Below are 18,085 nucleotides of genomic sequence, written 5' to 3'. Positions count from 1 at the left end.
GGCAGACATAAACACACATTGCAGTGCTTTGCCAAAATGTCACTTCAGCACCATAAACTTCCATTGCTAGCTAAAAAAAACCTGCCAGCTGCAATGTTTGGCTTGTACAGTATCGGCAAATGGCACCAGCTACCATCACAAATCCTCTGAAGGTAATGACTTCCAGATAGGCATTGAAAGAATCACATTTAAGCTCCTTACCTTCCAAGGCTTACACACTTCACCTCTGCCAGAGGAAAGAAACACTGAAACATGGCAGAAGATACTAAGGACACCATTATTGTAACCCAGTAATGTTTGCAAGCTTAAAAACCTGTACCTTAAATTGCACAAAAATGGCACTATTAAGTTTGCCCAACTATCATGGGTTACATAAAACTATTTCCCATCTGAAACAGCCAAGGCTTTCACACAACAGTGGGCAAGAACAGGAATAGTTGGCATGAATATGAATCATCCCCCAAATCAACTTAAACATATTCCTCTCAGCAAGCAGCACCTTCCTGAATATTTAACATGGGTTTGGCAACTATTTAGAGCAGGGGAAAAAAAAAAATTCTGTGAGTACTGCATAAAATCCCACAGATGGATGCATAGGAAAGACTGGGACACTGTGAAATAGAATCAGTCCCACATTAGCCTGGGAGACTTGCATAATGCAATGGCTATACATACCCAGGGGAGACAAACACGGCAGCCTGGAACATGCTACGAGGGCATATTAGGTTAGTTAGAAAGTAAATTTGAGATTGAGGATATAGGATATAGGAGATGGAAGGGGGAGACCAGAGTAAAGAACAAAAGAGGGAGGAAAAAGAGCATAGACTGCAGACAAGCAAACACTTCTAATAAACGCAAAAGTCAGTCTCCTGGTAAGAGGACAGGGAGAGTTTTTTGCTTCTCCCTCAGAAGCTGAAGAAATGAAAAACTGTGTTCTGCTATTTGTAGATACTACAAATGTTATCTCACTATCATGACATATGAACAATTCCTAGCGGAGAATGTGTTCACCCTTCTATCAGCTAGCAAACAATTCTTGTTCTTGGACACCAAGGGGGAGAGGCACATTGAGTTTAAGGATGCGAGTACTTTATTTCTCCAGGGTCAAAGCTAAATCTGTGGTTGAGCAATTGCTAGAAAGACCAATATGATGCCACCCAGAAGCTCCTCAACTTAATTCCTCCACAGGTAATTAGGAATGCATTATGGTCAGAAGTAGTGAAGGCAAGCAGGTAGACCCAGAACATCAGTCTGCACTGAAGTGTCATCTCACAGCATGAAAGCCATTAGGAAACCATTAGGAAAATTCATAAGACCTTTACATTAAACTCACATCTGCTCCTGAATTAATGAAGAGCAATAACCTCCAGGATATTTAGATAACACCACACAAGTTCTCTCCCCTCACAACTCAAGTCAAATTCTGCTTGAGTCACGGATATCAATGCATGGAAATGATTTGACACAAAGAACATGGTCTTCCTTTAATACTGTTACTTTGCATTCTAAGATAAAATACTGACAACATGCCCCACAGCAGGAAAGGCACTTTCTTGGTTAAACAGGGAGGCCAAGCACAGGTTGCAATTCAGCATCCTCCCAGCACTTCAATACTCTCTTCAAACAAACTCTCACACTCCTACCTGGAGTCATCCATCTTCTACCATCTGTTTTTTCCTTAGTATTGTGATTTTCTGTGCATGTTCATCTCCATCTTGCCCAGTCCAGTTTTAAATATTTCAAATAGTGGTATTCAGAGTGAAAGAAAATTAAGCTACTCATGGCCAGAAGTGCTAGTAGAACTTGCACATACCTGCTGAGAAGGAAGTGACAGGTAAGATCTTACCATAAAGCAGAAGAAAGGTGTAAGTAAAACATGGAGTTTCCTTGCTGGCTTTGTGACTTCTGTGGCCTTCCTATTTATCAGCTTGTCTTCTGTGGGCATCATTAGCATATTTCACCAAATGAAATTGCTTCTAAACATTAGAGTCTGCTTCAAGCACTCTGTACTCTTCTCAACAGTGCCATTATGCAATATCAACATATACTAAGCTACATACATGGGGCTTGCACATGTGGAAACACCAAAGGAAAACAGAACTGTATTAATGAAACTGCATTAAGTGGCCTCAACTGTAATTGCTTATTTTGGAAACAAATTACAAATCAAGCCACTTGGCATTCCAATATAGAGCATTCATACAGGATCGTAATGCAACTTCACAAGTCCACTGACATTCATACCTCTGTACAACCTAGATGATTCCTGAGCTTTCCCATCCAAAAAAAAGTGCACTGTCATGAGGGGGAGATTTGACTGTTTACCAAAAGCAGACTCAAAACCTTAATATTACCTACCTGTAGGTGCCTTATGATTTATAATAAATCAGAGTTTTCTGTTTCAAGAACATGGATTAGCTTTACAGAATTGATTCGTTACAGATGTTTTAATAAATTACACCATTGTTACTTCTGAGACCAGTTTAGAAAGGCTTTACCAAAATAAATCACTCCAGCTATGCTACAATGAAAGAGATACGTCAGTTCACTGACAGTCCCGCTTCCTTCATGAATTCAAAGAAATAGCTAACAAAAATGTTTTCTCTTAAGAGGGGTCTTCTGCAATTCAGCTCCCGAGCAATGTGGATCCCCTAATGGGGAATCTCTCTCTCTCCTAATTGTTCCACTCTCAAGCTATCTACATGTATTAAAAAAGGAAACATCGCTAATTGCTGCTAAGTATCCTTTCTGGTTTGCAGCAGTCACTCATACATTATGCATAGATCAAGAAATAAAACAGCAAGGGAAAAAGCAAAACCTATCTCAAACTATGTGCTCTTCACGTCTTATGATTTAAATAGAAATTTGAAAGCAAGTATTGTCTGATTGATGTTCAGTTGTGACTACCTGAGCAGACCTTCTCCTACACATCATCTAAAACACTTTGGCTTCCTCAAGGAAGATTTACTGTCTATTAGTTATCCTACCAGAAACTCCAGTATGCGAGCTTTCCAAGCCACTGTTGTAATTGCTCCTACAGACCAAGCAAGCGTGTCACATCAGAACCATGGTCATGCTCACCCCAAACCACCAAAAATCCCACACCTCTGCACTGCACCGCAAGGCAGAACTGGCACTGCTTGGCTCAAATGTAGTTAGACCTCTGGCTGCTTGGCAGGCTTGCTAGGGATCTAGATTACATATATTTAATCATAAACTTACCTATTCTCTACTGTGACCTTATATTAGAGCCTTATATTAAATGGCAAGAAGTAGTTGAGGAGGGCAGCTAGATGTTGCAGCACCCTTGCAACCTGCTTGCTCTATGGAAAAGAATCAACTCCAGAAGTTAATTGGGTGGAGGCTACTTCTGCATTTGCCACGCCAAAACCTTACTGAAGTTTCTTTGCTTAATTCAAGGCTTGACTTCTTCCTCCTAATGAGCTCTAGGAGAGAGGAATAAACCTGCTTATTCCCACAAAAAAACCCAAACCACAAAACAGTTTGTCTCCTGTAACTCGCACTTACTGTCCTGCTTTTCATTGAGTCTATTAGCCTTTTGGGACATCAGCTGGCTAATAGGATAAAATGTAATTGAAAGGTGGAAAAACTTCCTAACTCCCTTGCTGAAGAAGTAAATTGGACATCTCTGCTCAGTAGCTTTTCCTTGGTGTTTCTGAACTAGGTGTTTCAAGATTAATCGACTCCCCTACAGACTGGAAAGGAGATGGGGAACAGTGATCCTTCAATGAGCCAAGCACTCTGTAGAGCATACTGAGTGTAAAGACAGTCAGAAAACTAGAAGATACTCATATTCTATCAAAATACATGGTTCCGCCTAAACTAAAATTTTGCCATGCTTACACCTATTTCCGGAACCTTATTTATGAAAAAGTGCATTTAAAAAACAGTTTTAAGAATTTTCCATGTGGCATGTCAGTATTATGGCACGTCAGTATTATGGCACAGTAGGAAATAAAATACGCAAAATATATCTCAAAAAGATAAAAAGAGACAAAATGAGAAAATGCCTGTTTGAGCTTTTCTGAGTATTAAGCAAGGCATTTATATCCTATGCAGGTAGCAAGAGGGCTACTAAAACAGTGATGGGGACTTTAGTGTTAGCCATTTAAAATTCAAGGACCACTGCCCAAGGTAACCTCAGTCAAAGCCAAATGTCAAGGCTAAGTTTCTTGTTATTTCCAGACAAGCTTTCTATAAAAGGATTTTTAAACAGATATCTGCATTTTTGAAATGAAACGCAAAACGTAAAGTGCAAAAAATAAAGATGCTGTATTCCGCTTTTTTTCTTTTTAAACTACAGGTGGTAATTAACACTTTTTTTGGAACACTTAGGAATCTTAGTTTGCAACAAGACAGAAGTCTTTGAAAGATGAAGTATTGCTTGCATTTCAAAACAGGCATTTAATCAAGTAGAAAAGAAACCTCCATTCTGCCACTGAAAAAGAGAGATGACTCTTCAAAGACACTTAAAGGATTTGCATCCCTTCCCCAATAAGATTGCCCAAATGAACAAACAGCAGCTGGCTGGAGTACACTGTGATGCTTGGTATCTTAAACTGAGTTACTCTCCTTTCATCAAAATTAAAAGGTGTTTCATCACGTCTTTATTCTCAGCAGTGCACAATGTCTCCTGGAGCTTCCCTGTAAAAAGGGGGGGAAAAGGCTCCTACATATTGGTATGCTTGATCATGGTGATTCCCCAAAGTGGACTCACCCTGGCTCTAAGCAAGGTATAACGGTCAATGGAAAAATTCGGTTGTCCATAAAACTAGCTATTCTGACCAAGGAAAGTAGTAAGACAAGAAATACTCTATACCTGTGGAGTCCACTGCACTGAATAATTATGCTTGGACAGTGTTTGGCTTTTAAGGAGTCCAAGGAAATAGAGGCTGGGATGGAGGGAAGACAATACAGCAAAGTTACCTCACTTTCATTCTTCTAAATGATTTTTCATATTATATGCAATTAGCAAGGGCTTTTAGTTAAATAATATTTTCTGTGGAAAAAAACTGCCCAATGCCTAAATTAACAGTCTTCCCACTTACAGTTGTCTTTTCCCCTGAAAGCTTGGTCACCAACCCAATGAGTTATATTACCTGCTCCGTAAGTATATTATCTATCTATATGTTATCTGCTACTGTAATTTTATCTTTGTGTTTACAGTGCTATTTACTATAAGTGTGCCAAATTAAGACACACTCTAGAAAGAAAAAGGATTTAGCACATATAGATACCAAATATGATCGATATAGATCCTAAACATAGTAAGTACAAGACCTGCTACTCTATTTACTTTAGCAAGATCTAGAGCACAGAAAATATAATTATATCTTTGCATGATACTCAAAATACTTTGAGGTTTCAGCCTGACTGAGGATTTTGTTGCTAGAAAAGTATAGTTATTCGCCATAAAAATCATAGAACTTACCAACAGATTTATTCTTGAGATGCTAAAGAACCAAATGACATGAATTTAGTGATGTTAAGAACTTTAATTAATTAATTACCTGAAAATTATTATCTGAAAATAATAAACTTTATAATCCTTATTTTGTTCTCAGGCAATATTATACACTAGATACTCACCAGCTAGTACCCCTCCATACTATCAGCATCTACACACTTATGCTGAGCTGAAAATAGAATATTCAAAGGATTTCACAGTCGTCTTAACTTAGAAAAAAGCATGTTCATTTCTACAGTAAATGTAATTATCACTAATCTCTTTTTTTCACTTGACTAATTTAGAAGCACACACACTGTACACAGAAATAAAACGTCCACATTTAAAACAAATGCTTTATCTGTATAACCCAGTACTTCAGTTTTTTGTCTTCTCTTAACAGAGAGAAGAAAGGATGAAAAAGAGAATCAACTTCTTTTCTACTTCCAGAAAGAGTCCCAACAATGACAAATAACAGCACTATCATGGGCAGATTTTAAAATTAGGCTCACATTTACAACTACTTTATAAAGAGTTAATCCATTATTAGTAGGCTCTATGCTGAATGCTAGTGTGCACTAGAAATAGTTTTTGAGTAGACACATGTTGGCAATGCATGAAAGAACTTCTGGAATCTAAATAATCATAAGAATCATTTTGTCTTTTATTAAAATGCTACTTGCAGTACGTTAACCCTTTTAAAATTAATACAAGCCTACTAGCTGCCACTACCCTTGCTATGTTAAGCAGCGAGTTTCTGCCAAAGCGTAAACCCCCCCCAGGCAGTCCTGAGACAGGCACTATCCTGTCAGCCCCGTCACTCGCGAGTCTCAGCTGTCACTTTGCACTGCCGCTTACACCGGCTATGGGGTGGGTGGGCGACTGTGGTGTGACAGCAGCCCTCCAGCCAGGTCTCAGCTGGAGCGTTAAACCTGGGTTCTTCATGGTCCAAAGCACGTTGGTATTAAAGGCTGCACCAGGCAACCTCAAACTTCTTGAGAAAGCATTTTACCAAGAATCTGCTTAGTATTTCCTTTGCATGAATACTGTTGTACCCACAGGTAAAGAAATGCTACAACTGTTTTCAAGGAGTTGAAAGTCAAAACCAGACTTCCATCACGGCACAAGAAAAACACCAGTCCCCACACAAGACCATAGGCTTTCACACAGGTGACCAGATCACTGGTAGCAGATCCCTGCAGTGATCATTAGTTTAGATGGGCTTCCACTCACATGTTTAGAAGCAGCTGATCATACTTCTTTCACAGTCCTTGATCCTGTAATTGATGGCAAATAAGCAAACTCTCCGGCTGCATGGAGGCTGAGTTTATAGCAGTTCACAGAATAATTCAGGTTGGAAGGGGCCTCCGGAGGTCACCGTTTCCCATGTTCAGTTGGAGGGTTTGGACCCGATTATATGGGTCCATGTGAACTGGAAGAAATCATCTGTCACAGGTTTAGAAGCCAACTAAAATAATAGATTATTGGCTAATGCCCCTTAGTCTTCCGTGGAAAAAGTGTCTGTAATCATGCTTCTATGCACTTTTAATGGATAAAATTCATTTGCAATTCCCTGCCAAATCCCATGACTTGCTTACAGCGTGTAAGCAAGGTAAGGGTTCATCTTGCACATGGGATACACAGCCATTTGCTCTAGGACAATCCCAAACAGATGTCTCTAGGAAGAACAATCTGCCAAAGGCACTGCTAGCCATGCTCAAGCTCCAGGAATTTGCTAGTTGTGGTCTCTTATTCCCTGTTTCAAGTATACTAGAGATATCACAGCCTTAAGAAACATAACCTTATAGGGGTAAAATACACTAAGTTACACTGATATTTTGATTGTATGCCTGGTTGGTACCCCTCTTATTTCAGAAAGACCCACCCCGTTTCCTACAAGGGACCTGTGTCTGACTGGTATTCTGAATGCCGACACCTGGTCCCCACCCAATTGTCAGTTTACCTGGAAAATCGAAATAAATTCAATCCCATGTACCTCTGAACTGCACAGAAACGCAGAAATACTAGGCTGTGGAATATCTTTATACGGTTGAATTCTGATAACATTTTTGAAATGGTCACTCATCCCTTGCAAAACCAGTAAGAGACAGAGACACGAGACGCAGTCCATTCAGAGCCGTAGACGGCCATACTGCATAGATGACTGAGGATCTCAGTCTAAAAATAACAGTATCAGGAATCAAATGAATGTTTTTGCGTATCTAAAGAACAAAGCACCAGTTCAGAATAATGATGCTATTTATGGGGCTGTGGAATAATGTGCGGATGTTCTTTAATTTCACAGATGTGATTTTATTCTGTTACAGCCATCATGACTCATATTTAAGCTTTACAATGTACAGAACAGAATTAAATGAAAGTCAGCAGAGATTTGCTTCATGCTTTATAATTATAAGGATCTATATGTATATATTAAGATTAAAAGTGTTAGCTATGATCAATATTAAAGTACACAATTGCATATTACAGCAATGATGATCCTTATGACACTGAGTAAAGGGTTCAAAGACCTACGAACAGAAAAGAATATTCTCAGCTTAAAACTACAAAAGGGCTTTAGCAGAAACTAAGGGTATAGACTGCTGTGGCCATGCCATACTCGTATACCCCTGGCAGTTCATTAGAGACTCAATTTCATAAATCTTCCACATAGCTTTTACAAAGGACCATGGCCACATCAACCGTAACATTTTACTTGTAACTGAATAAAAAAGGACTAACCCCCCCCCACCCTGGAAAACTGCTTTGAAAGAGCAAAACCATTTGTGAGATGTTTTCAAGACCATTCCACCACAGTGGAGTGAATGCATACCACAACGTAACACCCCTTTGTTCCCCCCCAAAATAAAGCACCAATAGGATTTCAGACAGACAGGAATATACTTCAATAACAGATAAGGATAAAAAAAGAGTTTTCAAGGATTCAATTTTAACAGCTCCTCTGGACACTAACCGGAAATAAGATACACCATAGAACTTCTTCGTGCTAAATCTACATGACACCCATATTTTTGTGCCAATATTAATCTTCTTCGTAATCCCATTTTTTCCTAGCATTTAAATGTTCATACACAAAACAGTACAAAAAGGAGGTATTTGTCTCTTTCAGGTTATTTTTGTCTCCAAACACCACCATACACATTTTGGAAAACATCATTGCCACCACCTATCTGGGATCACTTTTCACCTACTGTAAGTAGAAGAATATGACTGCAGTGTACCAGCAACAAAAGTACAGTAACTCTTACTATTGTGCAAATAATGTTCACCTCAGTGCTGGAATAAAAAAATATCTACAGGGGTGTTTCAGAGGATGAGCTAGAACAAATTGAATCTGAAGAGTTCAGATAGTTTGAAGGTATTTTTGAGTTCATGTCACTACATTCATTAAGATCGTGACTCTCCAGCTAGATCTTGAATTTAGATGCAAGGTATCTAACCACGGATTGGTACACAAGCCTTTCTGCTCTTCATCTGCAGGGGATACAAATTGTGCTGTTAAACCCAAGATTCGCTGTTTGACCTTTCAGCTCTAGCGGGTTGCTTTTCAATCCTGAGTTACGTGGAAAAATAGTCATCCTGCCCTCCAACTGTACAGCACTCCTACAGCTGCTGGCCCCTACCAGAGGCTGCTGAGTTCAGAATCATCACTAGATTATACTTTAAACTGTGATCTAAATTTATTAAGACTCCTCAGAAGCAGTAAAGCTAGATGCCAAATCCTCCTCAAGTTCCCAAATCCTGCAGGTCACTCAAAATACAAGCTATAAACAGCAGATATTTTCTTTGCTTTTCATTTGTTTAATGTAACATATGAAATAGTGTAATCATCCTGCACTCATACCACCAACAGACACAAAAGAAAACACTCCATCTGCCCTTCAGTTCAGAGAAGCTACTCATCATTCACTTCATTTAAAAAAGACTGTCAATAAACAAACCTGTTTGGCCAACTGATCCTTCTTCACCAAGCCAGTGGCTGCAGCAATGTTCCCTGCTCCTTCCACTGTCTTCTGGGCCACCGCCGTCACTCCTGTCACCACAGCTCCCCCAACATTAGACACTTGCTCTTTGGTCTTCTCAGCCACTGAGGAGAAGCAGAAGATGGAAAAACACATTACAGCTCTGGGAGCTGTAAGTTTTTACAGAGAATCAGATCTATCACTGACAGCCCATCATCATGAAGAGCCATAAGGCCATTACACTTTGTGTACCCCAAGTGGATCTTAAGAAATGAGACTATCCATCTGGTAATACTGGAGCAACAGAGGTAAAAATAAGCCTTATTTGCGGCTCAATTTCTTTTACGTGAAAGACATTTGACATTTTCATTCATGTCTAGTTGTACTTTAGGGAAGAAAAGTCATTACTTAAGGGCCCTTATTAAGCCCAACTCAATGTGTAACATGTAATAATTGCATTCAATATATCCCAGTTTGGAAATGAATTCCAATTAGTCCACCAAACACTTGCAGCATGTTACAGGGCAAAGATGACGATATTGCTTACATTAGACTCAAAAGCCATTGATTATTCTTTTATTTTTTAAAATACACTTGATTAATAAGCAGAGCTACTGTTGCTCAGAGAATTTCTAATACAACCTTTTAACTGGTTCTCTGAGATTTTTTTGCCTCACTGATGTGTCCATCCATAACATACTGATTTACAAAAAGATTGAATGCCAAGGATGCCAAAGCAAACTGGATTAATAGCTAACTTTAAGCCCCAGGGAAACAACAACTCATTTAGCCTACATATGCATCAGTGGTTGCCATTCTACCTTTCAGAATATTACTGGGTTCTTCCTGCTCATTCATCCCCAAGGGCTCTTTCTGACAGCAGCTTGCACTACAGTGAAACTGCTCTAAGAAAAGAGATGGGATGACTTCATGCCTTAAAGTTACACAGCCCAGGTTTTCAGAAAAAAAACCCAAATTTACTCATCTAAACAAGGGACTATTCTTCAAAAACTTCCAGTGTATAGCTTTGTAAAATGTAAATGTATTCATAGCTCTATTTTCACCCTTTATGAGCACAGGATGGATTCTGCTTGGCAGATAGGCCACCCTTTCAGAGACTTTTTTATGAAGCACGTATGAAGAGAAGACTTTCTATGGATAAATTAGATTTCTTTAGTTCCTTACAGAAAGTATCATCTGTCCATATCACAGGGCACACAGCATAGCTTGATTGACATTAAACAGCAACTAGGAAAAAGCTAGAAAGGTAAACAATGTGCCTAATATGTGATTTTTATTAAAGACCCAAATAATAAATATCTACTAACTGAAAACTGAGGCAGTTCATTTAGCACTCATTCTAACTTAAAGTGAAGAATTAGTTATCAAATGAGTATTATCTCTACTATGATCAAAAGCAGGAGCTTTCATTATAGAGCAGGACAGCAACAAATTATATATTGTCTGAAACTAGAAACAGAAAAACAGTCTGTTACAAAGATCTTCCAACCTATACAACCTAATAAGATACAAATTCATGAGAAATTTCACTGTACCCCTCCAGTACTCTATTGCCATGCTTCTTCTAGAAAGAAAAAAAAAAGGTGTTTTTTGCTGAAAAGTAAGTGTCGCCCTCAGGGAAGGTTTGATATAATGCTAGCGAGTGCAGGAAGACATCTATTAAGATGCACCATTTGATTATTACCAGCTACAGACTACAAAAGCTCTGGGTTCTACACATGAAATCTCTGTAGGAAGTTTTTCACTAGTTCTTGCAAGCACACTATCTTAAGGTGTATGTACTTGTAACCTGTGATATCTTCCAAAGTATATTAAGATCTGATTGTGTATGGAGTCTTTCAGAAACAGAATAACATCATGAGACAGAAACTTGTTAACACTTTGATATTATTTAAAATGGCTAAAGAAATCTCAAAGAGAGGTATGTAAAAAAAAAAGTATAATCTTGCAAAAATAAGTTTTAAAGTAAATTATATTCTCCAAAAACATTTTTTTAAAAAAGGAGAGATGCATTTGGGGTAAGTTTCAGCATTGCTTTTTATTTTTCCTCTGTCTCATTCCTTTTCTGGGAGAGAAGGAAAAAAGAAAACAAAGCAACAGAAGATACACAAATCAAGGTCCTTTTTATATAAATTTTCTTCTGTTAATTTTTTTGTATGGAGCTGGCACACAGTGTTTTGAAAACTCCCTTTTCCAAAGTATGTTGAATGACAGAACATTTAAGAGAGACAAATTCATCAGGCTTGATGCTGACAAAGGACCATATGCTCAGCTGCTCTCAAGCAGAATCCTCCCTTGCGATAAAACGATAAAGCGTGGTTACACTGTGTTGTCAACAGTCATAATTACTTTCATTATCTGAAGATCTTAAAAAAACTGCACCTCAAAGGCAAAATATCAGGAAATAGAGTGAAATTGGGTGCTCTATGGACACTGCAATATAAAACCCCCAATTCCTGATGCCATTACTAAACCCACATTTCTCAGACCATGTTGTCATGGCAAGTATGACCACCTACCAAAAGCAACTACCCAGGGGCTGCCATTCCTGCTATTAGAGTGTTTTGGGAAAGCTCTGAAGTCTAGTTTCTAATCCCAGAAAGACATTACCCTAGGAAAGGCTTAGTACATGCAAACAAAACAAAAAAGCAAAGAATCAGGCTGCTAACACTGTTACTGGCACAAGAGGATGATACCTGATAAAAGCAGTAACAAAAGCAGTTATTTTTACAATTACTCCTATTTCAGGCATAGCATAAGAAAGCTGACACGGGAGGTAACATGAACGATCTCTCATACACTGCTTCAGAAATCAGAGCCATGAACATAAATCCAGCAAACTATAGACAGCACAGATTTGCAAAAGCACTCATACTAGCAGAAGGACAGTCTTCTTTCCTGTCTCTAAGGAATACCTGAATGCCATCAAAGTCCCTATTACCAGAGTGACTCTGTAAATAACTCCAGCCTGGTGACCCTTCAGCTCTGAAACCCTAGCCACAGGACAAGAAAAAATAAAATAGGTTTCCAGTCTCACGTATTTTATTGCTTATACTAAGTAGTAACAGAGGAAAAGCATTACGTGCGCACAAACAAATCAGTTCAGAATGCAGGGGGTTGATACCAACTAATTAAGTTAATCTGAATACCAGGTTGCTTAGTGATCTTAAATCATTAAGTCTTCGTAAAGTTGATGTCTGCTTTGCATCACAGTGCTGAGAAACAGAGTAAATCACCTTCTGCAGAACTCTGCCGTGCTACAGCCTGACTACTTGTGTCCATCTATACAGAGACTGTCCATTCCAGTACAGTGTACAATGTACAATGTATAGTGTACAATGACCACGCCAAGGATAACTTTGAAATTGAACTTCTAATAGTGACCATAGACTGTACAAAAATTATTAGCATTGAAGTTTTCTTTCCCTACTTATTATAGGCAACTGGGTAACACGTAATATCAGTGTGAAACCTTTGGAGCAATTCAAAATAAGAACTAGTTGCTTTCAATCTTGAACAATAAAAGCAGATGAAAACCACATGATTTCCCTGAATTAATGAAATTACTCTTACATATTTAAAAGTATATTTAGTGCAGTATTTCAGACAATAAGGTTGCCTTAGGTACTTGAAGAATTCATTTACAAAGAAGTCATAAATACATTGGAGGTTCTTTAATTAATACAATTTACTGTAAGATACCTGATGGAGTTAAAACAAACACAAAGAGGAATACCAATGACTAAGAATGTTAAGAACAAGAATGATAAAAGAATTCAGCAAACTGCTTGACTATGGTTCATAACTGTTGATATTGTATCTTGACTCAGCTTCAGGAAACGGACACATGGTTGAAGTATCAAGGGCTTTTTGGCCCTGATCTTTTGTGCAAACCAGTGCTTTACTTTGATTACCAGGAGATGGACTGTAAATATTTCATCTTTGATACCATATATTTCTGGACACTTATCCCTGGGAGATAAGCAAGATGGATGAATTATGCATTTACAGTCAAAGGCCAGTAGACATGTTAATTAGGCAGGCAAGTCAGATACACAAGCTAACACCCCATAAAACCAATAAGCAAAGCTGCTTCATACCTTCCGAAGTTTGGAGAATAGGTGACCTGAAAAATAACACGCTCACCATATTCCTGTGAATCACAGCCTGGTATCCTCATTTTACAGTGTCTTGATGCCGCTAAGCCTGGTACAATCAGGTCATGCTTTGTTTAAAGCAAGAAACATCTCAGTTTAGTACTTCTGGGTTTGGAAAGCAACTGATCAAAAAGTCTATTAGTTGTTCACCACTTTGATGCGTATCAGCTCCCAGTCCCTCCACCAGCAAAGGGTTTAAAAACCACAAACTATTAAAAAAAGGCAAAAATATCAAGACCTTGGAACTCAGACAGTAAGAAAGGACTGACTGCACAACTGTGAACATGCACTCATTTTGATCTGTGATTCTAGTTTGCATTTGACTGTCTCCAACCTCTCGAATCAATTTTATTCACATAATAAAATGTGTTATTTCACCTCAGGTTTCATGTGATATGAACACCCTGGTGCATCACAAGACCACCAGAACTGGTAAACTCTTCATCCTATGAAAAGAGAGGAGTAGGTCTTTCCAAGTGCCCTAAAAAGACAGTTTTGTCACATCAACTTCAATAATGTTGATTTAAATGGACTTCATTTCTAAGACAATTTCACTAGCATTTCTCAGTGTCTTCATATTATATCTCATAGCATCACTACAGTGAACCCAAATCTGTTTTTACCTACCTTCTCTGATTGCCAGAACAACTCTTCATAGACTTGCAATTTTTTTTTTTTTTTTTTTTTTTAAAAATCTGTGCCAAAGCAATTCCTCTGTTCTTACAGTACCAAGCCCGTATTGTTTCCTTTTAGAAACTGTGCTCTCTGGAACATTAGGTTTCCTCTTCTCACTGCCACATTTCAACCTGCATGTCCTCTATTCATTTTCTATTTTCATTCAACAGCTAAAACTCCTTTCAAACAGTTTAATAGGACAGATGGAAGCTGTGGCACAGTCCCCATTATTCCCAAAGCTTTGGGCATTTCACTTTGTGTCACCCATTTCCTAAAGCGGGTGACAAGCAACTACTTTTTTGCCTAAAATTCCCAGTAACTTTTCCGACTTTTCTATTCATAGGTGCAGCACATTAACAGATGCGGTCTCCTTATGTTTAGCTTTAGTCTGTTTTGTGTCTTCCAGAACAAAATTTAACATCTTTTCAAACCTGTTAAAAATTCTATTCATCTACTTAAAGCTTCCTAAGCTAGCCAGAGTCCATAGACTAGATAAAGCTTTCTAAGCTAGCCATAGAATCCCAGTGCTTCATGAAGTTTCATACATGTTCAAATGCCCTTCACTTTTATTCCACCACAGCCCAGCTTGGTGAACATCACCTCTATTGACCTGCTTGCTAGTGCTGTCAGTTGCTGTTCCCACATCTGTGATATTAGATGCATATGTCTCAAACCTCATTCTACTGCAATCCTCTACTGGTTCTACTAACGATCCCTCTGAATATTTCTCTTAATTGAGGTCTAACAAGCTGAGATTTCAAACCTTGTAACAAGAGCATGCATGTTCAGCCCGAGGCTGAACTCCGAAAGTCTATCATAGATGTTCTGTTCAGTTTTGTTGCTGAAAATACTCGACTGACTTCTCAACCATTTATTTGGGTTGTGATATTAAGTACTGCCATTTGTTTACCTACAGTTATTTATCCTTTGCATTGGCTTATATGAGCACAGATGAATTATACACTGAATGTACACAGAACAAGAAGAAAGAAGAAATCCTTTTCTACTCCCTTACTCACTTGTTTTCTCATTTCTTAGGGGAAAAACACCTTAAATTTCTTGACCATGCATTTTCTTCACATCTCCAGGAGTCCCATATTCTACACAGCAGAAAAGTACACATTCTACTCAACACACTATGGTCAGCTGAGGTTTTCCTGTACTCCATTTATTTGAAGACTTCCATTTATTTTGCCACGTACTACAAATTATTGGTTACTGGTTTCAGTTAATACCTAAAGTCATCCCTGCAAATCAATTTTAAATGTAAATTTACTCTTTTTCAGTGCAGAAATGCTAATGTGAATATACATGCCCAGCATTAACTTCAAAGTTTGAAAGTGCTGTTGCTACTGAGAGATTAGGCAGTTCTAAAAAACATTTCAGAACCCTCGTAACTGTGACAAATTCAAATCAGTTTATCAAAACTCTGAAATTTGTTTCCTATAAGCCACTTCCTTTCGATCTTCCCACGCAACCAGCTCCAGTGGGACATACCGATGAGTCACAAGAATCTTTTAGGAATGGAGGGGGTGATAGGGCATGTCCACACTACAGTGGAAGCATGACTGCAAGTGCAGCAAGCATATCTTATCTGAAACTGCACTATCTGCGTGTTGCTGTAAAAGGACCTCAGGCTGGGATGAAGCACCACTAAAAGCACAGGTGATAGTTACATATTAAGTTCACATGGCATTCCCTGTGGCCACAGATGTACCAGTTTCAAGCCCTTTCCACCAGTCCCACCAGCTTACAAGCAAAGACACATTTCCTCCATCGGGACAGGTAGATCCTGTCAGGCCATAGCCTATCTTGTGTCTGAAAGACTTCCATGGTTAAAAAAAGCAACGTTCTGGCAGAGGTACCGGTCCTGGAGCCAGGTATTGATGCCTTGGGCATACCTGTTTCTTCCAATGTCTCTCCCCATTACTGGGAGGATTGAGGAAAACCCTACCTGTAGTCCTGAATCTTTTAGTAGTCTTCCCAGGCCCCTGAATCTCTTTTGATTGACCTTGCACCACTGGCTGCAGTGGTATCATTAGTACCCACATGAAAGACCAGGAGTAGGTAATAGTCTGAAGGTGGTACTAAGGTCATCAGTCACCTGCTGACATTCTCAATTAGGGCCCCAGAGAGGCAGCAGGCTTCCCTGAAAAGAGGGTCTGGTCTGCAGATGGGTGCCTCCATTCTGCTCGGGAGTCACCGACAACCGTAACTCACACTTGTTTCTTCTCAGTGTTGGTCTTAATGCAGGTCTTGTTGCGAAGGGTTGGTTGACGTGCCCTTGGTGAGGGTACTTACACGGGTTACTCCTCCGCTTCCCCTTCCACACCCAGAGCCTCGCACCTATTCTGTATGGGTACCTGAGAGGGTAAGGAGGGGCTCCTCTTACAGCTCCACGCAGTAACCCGCTTCCACCCCTCCCTATCCCCCATAACGCTGCCTTCCTCCTGGCACAAAACAGATCCTGGACCTACCGCCGCAGCGGCCATGCCGAGCTGGCTTGTGCACACCAGCGCCGGCAGAGCACAGCTCCGGGGCTCGATCTCCTGCTCAGCCTGCCCACCTCCTCCTGCAGCTCGGCCACCAGGGCACGCCTCCCGCAGGCATGCTCGCCTCGCCGCGCCTCGCCCGCCCTGACGGCAGCGCTGGCCGCGGGGCGGCACCGCCTCTGCCGGGGAGGCAGAGGACAGCACGCGCCTGCCCACAGGCCGCTGGGCGGCTTCGGCCGCTGTAAATCACCCGCGCGGCCGGGTGCAGGCTCCGCCCCTTGCCGGTTCCTCCAATCGGCGGGCCCGGGCTCAGCCGCGCGGGGAACTCCCTGACCGTCCCCAGAGCCGCCCCGCCGCCGGCCTGGCGGGGGCTTAGGCGTGATCATGCAGGCCGCAGTTCGCCGCGGCGGCGGTACCGCAGGGCCGCGTTAGCGACTGCGCAGGTGGAACGCCGTTTTGCACCCCAGCTTCACTGTGGGTGGTCGAAAAGACTGAAGCGTGAACACGCTGCCGGCCTTGTTTGCCTTAACTGCAAACACTGCCTGCGGTTCTTCCTTTCTCCCGGGCCTCCACAGTCCCTGCTCTACGAAGGAGGCTCCTTCTACACTATGCTCCCTCCTTCATTTGTTGCAGTAATGCCCGTCTCTTCCACTCGCATGGGTCGTGCCCGGCTATGAGCTCCTAAATTAGGAGATTACAGTCCTCCTGATATACGCCCAAGTCCCTGCCTGCTCTGCCTTCCACAGTCCTGCTCCAGCCACATTCCCCTTCCCCAGGTCCCACTTCTCTGCCTCCTCAGACCACAAGGAGGCAAACCTGGGCACCCAAGCCAGGCTTTCAGTTTCTATAGGTCAAAGTTCTTCACGGGGAAAAAAAAAATTAAAAAAAAAATTAAAATACTTCACTTTTTTATGCCAACTAATTTATAGCTTTCCAGCACAGAACATTTCACCTTCAGCAATAAACAAACAGAAAGATCCTTGATTTATCTATTTCTACAAAAGCAAGTTACTTCCTTCTCTTTAGGAATCTGGTCTCATTAGTCTCCTGGCTCATACTAGTACAGCTCGACTTTGATTCAGAACATCCCTCAAAAAACCCTTCTCACATAGAAACAGCTATATTAAATTTACATATTTGATTGTAAAACTGTGCATTTTGACAAAATGAGTGTTGCTTTCTGTGTCTCAATTTTTCTATGTTTTTCTATCATTCATAAATTGGAGTGCGCTCAAAAAATACCAACCATGTAGCTGATAAAAATTCTGTGTTAATCAAACATAGGGAAGT

At 40.2% G+C, this 18,085-nt stretch overlaps 1 protein-coding gene across 3 annotated transcripts in view; it reads right to left on the bottom strand.

Annotated features, from left to right (window-relative positions):
• SNCA (synuclein alpha) overlaps positions 1-18,085 on the bottom strand; it is a gene marked incomplete at its 3' end in the record, with an annotated part of 69,890 nt that overhangs the window by 44,207 nt on the left and 7,598 nt on the right. For 2 of the 3 annotated variants that reach the window (XM_081999273.1, XM_081999274.1), the window contains exon 3: positions 9,430-9,575. In XM_081999273.1, coding sequence (XP_081855399.1) covers positions 9,430-9,575 — 146 coding nt within the window. The remainder of the gene's footprint in view (positions 1-9,429; positions 9,576-18,085) is intronic. The other variant, XM_081999275.1, reaches the window with a different exon arrangement.

The sequence above is a fragment of the Phaethon aethereus genome, assembly GCF_964289735.1.
Source record: "Phaethon aethereus genome assembly, chromosome: 4".
In the NCBI taxonomy this organism is placed as follows: Eukaryota; Metazoa; Chordata; class Aves; order Phaethontiformes; family Phaethontidae; genus Phaethon; species Phaethon aethereus.
The sequence above is the reverse complement of the archived record's forward strand: the minus strand, read 5'-3'. Positions and strand labels throughout refer to the sequence as shown.